This window comes from Oncorhynchus nerka, linkage group LG13 (assembly GCF_034236695.1).
Source record: "Oncorhynchus nerka isolate Pitt River linkage group LG13, Oner_Uvic_2.0, whole genome shotgun sequence".
Lineage (NCBI taxonomy): Eukaryota > Metazoa > Chordata > Actinopteri > Salmoniformes > Salmonidae > Oncorhynchus > Oncorhynchus nerka.
Window position 1 is genome coordinate 11778169 of NC_088408.1, and position 4092 is coordinate 11782260.

The 4092-nt window shown below is 61.4% G+C and overlaps 1 protein-coding gene across 1 annotated transcript; it reads right to left on the minus strand.

Annotated features, from left to right (window-relative positions):
• Positions 1–475: 475 nt before the first annotated feature.
• Positions 476–3310, minus strand: LOC135574650 (proline-rich protein 36-like). The gene is made up of 7 exons (XM_065026101.1): positions 3106–3310; positions 2832–2956; positions 2443–2750; positions 1848–2339; positions 1595–1752; positions 990–1114; positions 476–652 (listed from the first exon to the last, which is right to left on the minus strand). Exons 1-7 carry the CDS (start codon positions 3308–3310, stop codon positions 476–478), a joined length of 1590 nt encoding a protein of 529 aa, XP_064882173.1.
• Between the last annotated feature and the right edge of the window lie 782 nt (positions 3311–4092).

A 4092-nucleotide genomic window follows, 5' to 3' on the forward strand; every position in this document is an offset into this window, starting at 1 on the left:
GCATCGGCAGTGGCACGGGTGATGCTTGGGACAGCGCAAATGAGAGGCATGCTTTGATAAATAAGCCCTCATTTGGGCAGAGTGGATTCAGATGTCTTGGCCACGGCTCAAAGAGAAGCGGCTCTCTGGGTCAGCGTATTGTTTAAATGGGTGGAAGGCGCTAATGTTCTCAAGTGTGGTGTGTTTCAGTCAAACGTCTTGGAGCTTGGCACCCAGTGGCTTGGGTCAAGGCCACCGTCATCCAGTGTGTGTGTGTGTGTGTGTGTGTGTGTGTGTGTGCGTGTGTGTGCGTGTGTGTGTGTGTGTGTTAGAGATGGAACTGCAGATGGGGTCTGATGTCCTTTCGGGGATTGGACCTGGCCCAGAGCCACAGCCTCCCAGCCAGAGACAGAGACGGCATGTGGTGGTGGCAGGGAGCCGGGAGCTGGGAGCTGGGAGCTAGGAGCTGGGATCTGGGACCTGGGGGAGCTGGGAGCTAGGAGCTGGGAGCTGGGACCTGGGGGAGCTGGGCGCTAGGAGCTGGGACCTGGGGGAGCTGGGAGCTAGGAGCTAGGAGCTGGGAGCTGGGAGCTGGGAGCTGGGGGGGCTGGGAGCTGGGAGCTAGGAGCTGGGAGCTGGGGGACCTGGGGAGCTGGGAGCTAGGAGCTGGGAGCTAGGAACTGGGAGCTAAAAGCTGGGAGCTAGGAGCTAGGATCTGGTAGCTGGGAGCTGGGACCTGGGGGAGCTGGGAGCTAGGAGCTAAGAGCTAAGAGCTGGGAGCTGGGGGCTGGGGGCTGGGGGGGCGGGGAGCTGGGAGCTAGGGGCTGGGAGCTGGGAGCTGGGAGCTGGGAGCTAGGAGCTAGGAGCTAGGAGCTGTGAGCTGTGAGCTGTGAGCTGGGACCTGGGGGACCTGGGGGAGCTGGGAGCTAGGAGCTGGGAGCTTGGGGCTGGGAGCTAGGAGCTAGGAGCTAGGATCTGGTAGCTGGGATCTGGTAGCTGGGAGCTGGGACCTGGGGGAGCTGGGAGCTAGGAGCTAGGAGCTGGGAGCTGGGTGCTGGGGGGGCGGGGAGCTGGGAGATGGGAGCTGGGGCCTGGGGGAGCTGGGAGCTAGGAACTAGGAGCTGGGAGCTAGGAGCTGGTGGAGCTGGTGGAGCTGGGAGCTAGAAGCTGGGACCTAGGAGCAGGGAGGGGCTGGGAGCTAGGAGCTAGGTGCTGGGAGCTGGGAGCTGGGAGCTAGGAGCCGGGACCTGGGGGAGCTGAGAACTAGGAGCTGGGAGCTGGGTGCTGGGGGGGGGGGGCACGGAGCTGGGAGCTGGGAGATGGGTGCTGGGTCCTGGGGGAGCTGGGAGCTAGGAACTAGGAGCTAGGAGCTGGGAGCTGGTGGAGCTGGGGGAGCTGGGAGCTAGGAACTAGGAGCTGGGAGCTAGGAGCTGGTGGAGCTGGGAGCTAGAAGCTGGGACCTGGGGGAGCTGGGAGCATGGAGGGGCTGGGAGCTAGGAGCTAGGTGCTGGGAGCTGGGAGCTGGGAGCTAGGAGCCGGGACCTGGGGGAGCTGGGAACTAGGAGCTGGGAGCTGGGACCTGGGGGAGCTAGGAGCTAGGTGCTGGAAGCTGGGCCCTGGGGGAGCTGGGAGCTAGGAGCTGGGAGCTGGGAGCTAGGAGCTAGGATCTGGTAGCTGGGACCTGGGACCTGGGGGAGCTGGGAGCTAGGAGCTGGGAGCTGGGTGCTGGGGGAGGGGGCGCGGAGCTGGGAGCTGGGAGATGGGTGCTGGGTCCTGGGGGAGCTGGGAACTAGGAACTAGGAGCTGGGAGCTAGGAGCTGGGAGCTCGTGGAGCTGGGAGCTAGGAGCTAGGTGCTGGGAGCTGGGACCTGGGGGAGCTGGGAGCTAGGAGCTGGGAGCTTGGAGCTTGGAACTGGGAGCTGGGAGCTAAAAGCTCGGAGCTAGGAACTAGGATCTGATAGCTGGGAGCTGTGCACTGGGGGAGCAGGGAGCTAGGAGCTGGGAGCTGGGGGGCGGGGAGCTGGGAGCTGCGGTGATGGGAGCTGGGACCTGGGGGAGCTAGGAGCTGGGACCTGGGGGACCTGGGGGAGCTGGGAGCTAGGAGCTGGGAGCTTGGAGCTTGGAACTGGGAGCTGGGAGCTAAAAGCTCGGAGCTAGGAACTAGGATCTGATAGCTGGGAGCTGTGCACTGGGGGAGCAGGGAGCTAGGAGCTGGGAGCTGGGAGCTGGGAGCTGGGGGGCGGGGAGCTGGGAGCTGCGGTGATGGGAGCTGGGACCTGGGGGAGCTGGGAGCTAGGAGCTGGGACCTGGGAGCTGGGGGAGCTAGGAGCTGGGGGAGCTGGGAGCTGGGACCTGGGGAGCTGGGAGCTCGGGGAGCTGGGATCTAGGAGCTAGGTGCTGGGAGCTGGGGAAGCTGGGAGCTAGGAGCTGAGAGCTGGGACCTGGGACCTGGGACCTGGGAGCTAGGAGCTGGGGGAGCTGGGAGCTAGGAGCTGGGAGCTGGGGGAGCTGGGAGCTAGGAGCTGGGAGCTGGGAGCTAGGAAATGGGAGCTGGGAGCTAAAAGCTCGGAGCTAGGAACTAGGATCTGATAGCTGGGAGCTGGGCACTGGGGGAGCTGGGAGCTAGGAGCTGGGTATTGGGGGGGCGGGGAGCTGGGAGCTGCGTTGATGGGAGCTGGGACCTGGGGGAGCTGGGAGATAGGAGCTGGGACTTGGGAGCTGGGGGAGCTTGGAGCTAGGAGCTGGGGGAGCTGGGAGCTCGGAGCTGGGACCTGGGGGAGGTGGGAGCTGGGGGAGCTGGGATCTAGGAGCTAGGTGCTGGGAGCTAGGAGCTGAGAGCTGGGACCTGGGACCTGGGACCTGGGACCTGGGACCTGGGACCTGGGAGCTAGGAGCTGGGGGAGCTGGGAGCTAGGAGCTAGGAGCTGCGAGCTGGGGAAGCTGGGAGCTAGGAGCTGAGAGCTGGGACTTGGGGGAGCTGGAAGCTAGGAGCTGGGAGCTGGGAACTGGGGGAGCTAGGAGCTGGGAGCTAGGATCTGGGAGCTGGGACCTGGGACCTGGGGGAGCTAGGAGCTGGGAGCTGGGGGAGCTGGGACCTGGGCGAGCTGGGAGCTAGGATCTAGGAGCTGGGGGAGCTGGGAGCTAGGAGCTGGGAGCTGGGGGAGCTGGGCGAGCTGGGGAGGCTGGGAGCTAGGAGCTGGGAGCTGGGAGCTGGGAAGGTGGGAGCTAGGAGCTGGGAGAGCTGGGAGCTAGGAGCTGGGAGCTGGGGAAGCTGGGAGCTAGGAGCTGACAGCTGGGAGCTGGGAGAGCTGGGAGCTATGAGCTGGGACATGGGAGCTGGGAGCTGGGGGAGCTGGGAGCTAGGAGCTAGGAGCTGGGAGCTGGCACCGAACACCAAAAAATGCTGTAAATTGGATTTGTCTGTGGCAAGGGAATCCCAGGCCTAACCGTAACAAAATTGCTCCAAGATGCAGCTAGCGTTTTTCAGTAGTGAGTGAGAGCTGAGTGAGGATAGTGTCTGAAAGCTAGGGGCATATGTTGAATTTGAGAGAGAGAAAACTGTTTGTGTTGATGTAGAAAAGATGTGTTTTCTATCTACCAGAGGATAGAGTAAGTAACATGTACTGGCTTTCCAACTGAACTCTTGCGTCATTTAAAGATCTGAAAGTAATTTCTTTGTTGTTTTGGTCATTTCCTCTTGATTCTCTGAGTATTTTCAGTTTATACGTTTACTTACATCAGTGGTCACCAAACTACGGCCCGCGGGCCGGATACGGCCCGTCAGCACATTTGGCCCGGCCCTCTGAACAATACCAGAGACGCTATCGAATTTTTTTCCTATTTGGCCTCCAGAAAAAAAATCCTAGGCCCGGCCCTGTCAAAGAGAGAACGGAATAATGGCGAAAAGGTTAGGTAAGAGAAAAATTGATTCAGAATGCATGGTATTTAACCTGCAGTGGACAAACGATTTTTCTTTTGTTCAATGCAAAGAAAAGGCTGTTTGTCTCATCTGTCAAGAGACGGTGGCGGTATTCAAAGAATACAATCTTCGCCGACACTATGAATCCCGTCACAAAGACAAGTACGATAGCTTGCAAGGCCAAATACGAGCAG

Bases quoted from the DNA above. Each gene is read 5' to 3' on its own strand.
- LOC135574650 (XM_065026101.1), bottom strand. From the start codon at position 3,310: ATGTCCCAGCTCATAGCTCCCAGCTCTCCCAGCTCCCAGCTGTCAGCT. The intron at 2,751-2,831 runs GTCCCAGGTCCC...CACCTCCCCCAG, and splicing joins TCCCAGGTCCCAGGTCCCAG to GTCCCAGCTCCGAGCTCCCA. The intron at 2,340-2,442 runs GCTCCCAGGTCC...CCGAGCTCCCAG, and splicing joins CCCAGCTCCCCCAGCTCCTA to CTCCCCAGGTCCCAGCTCCC.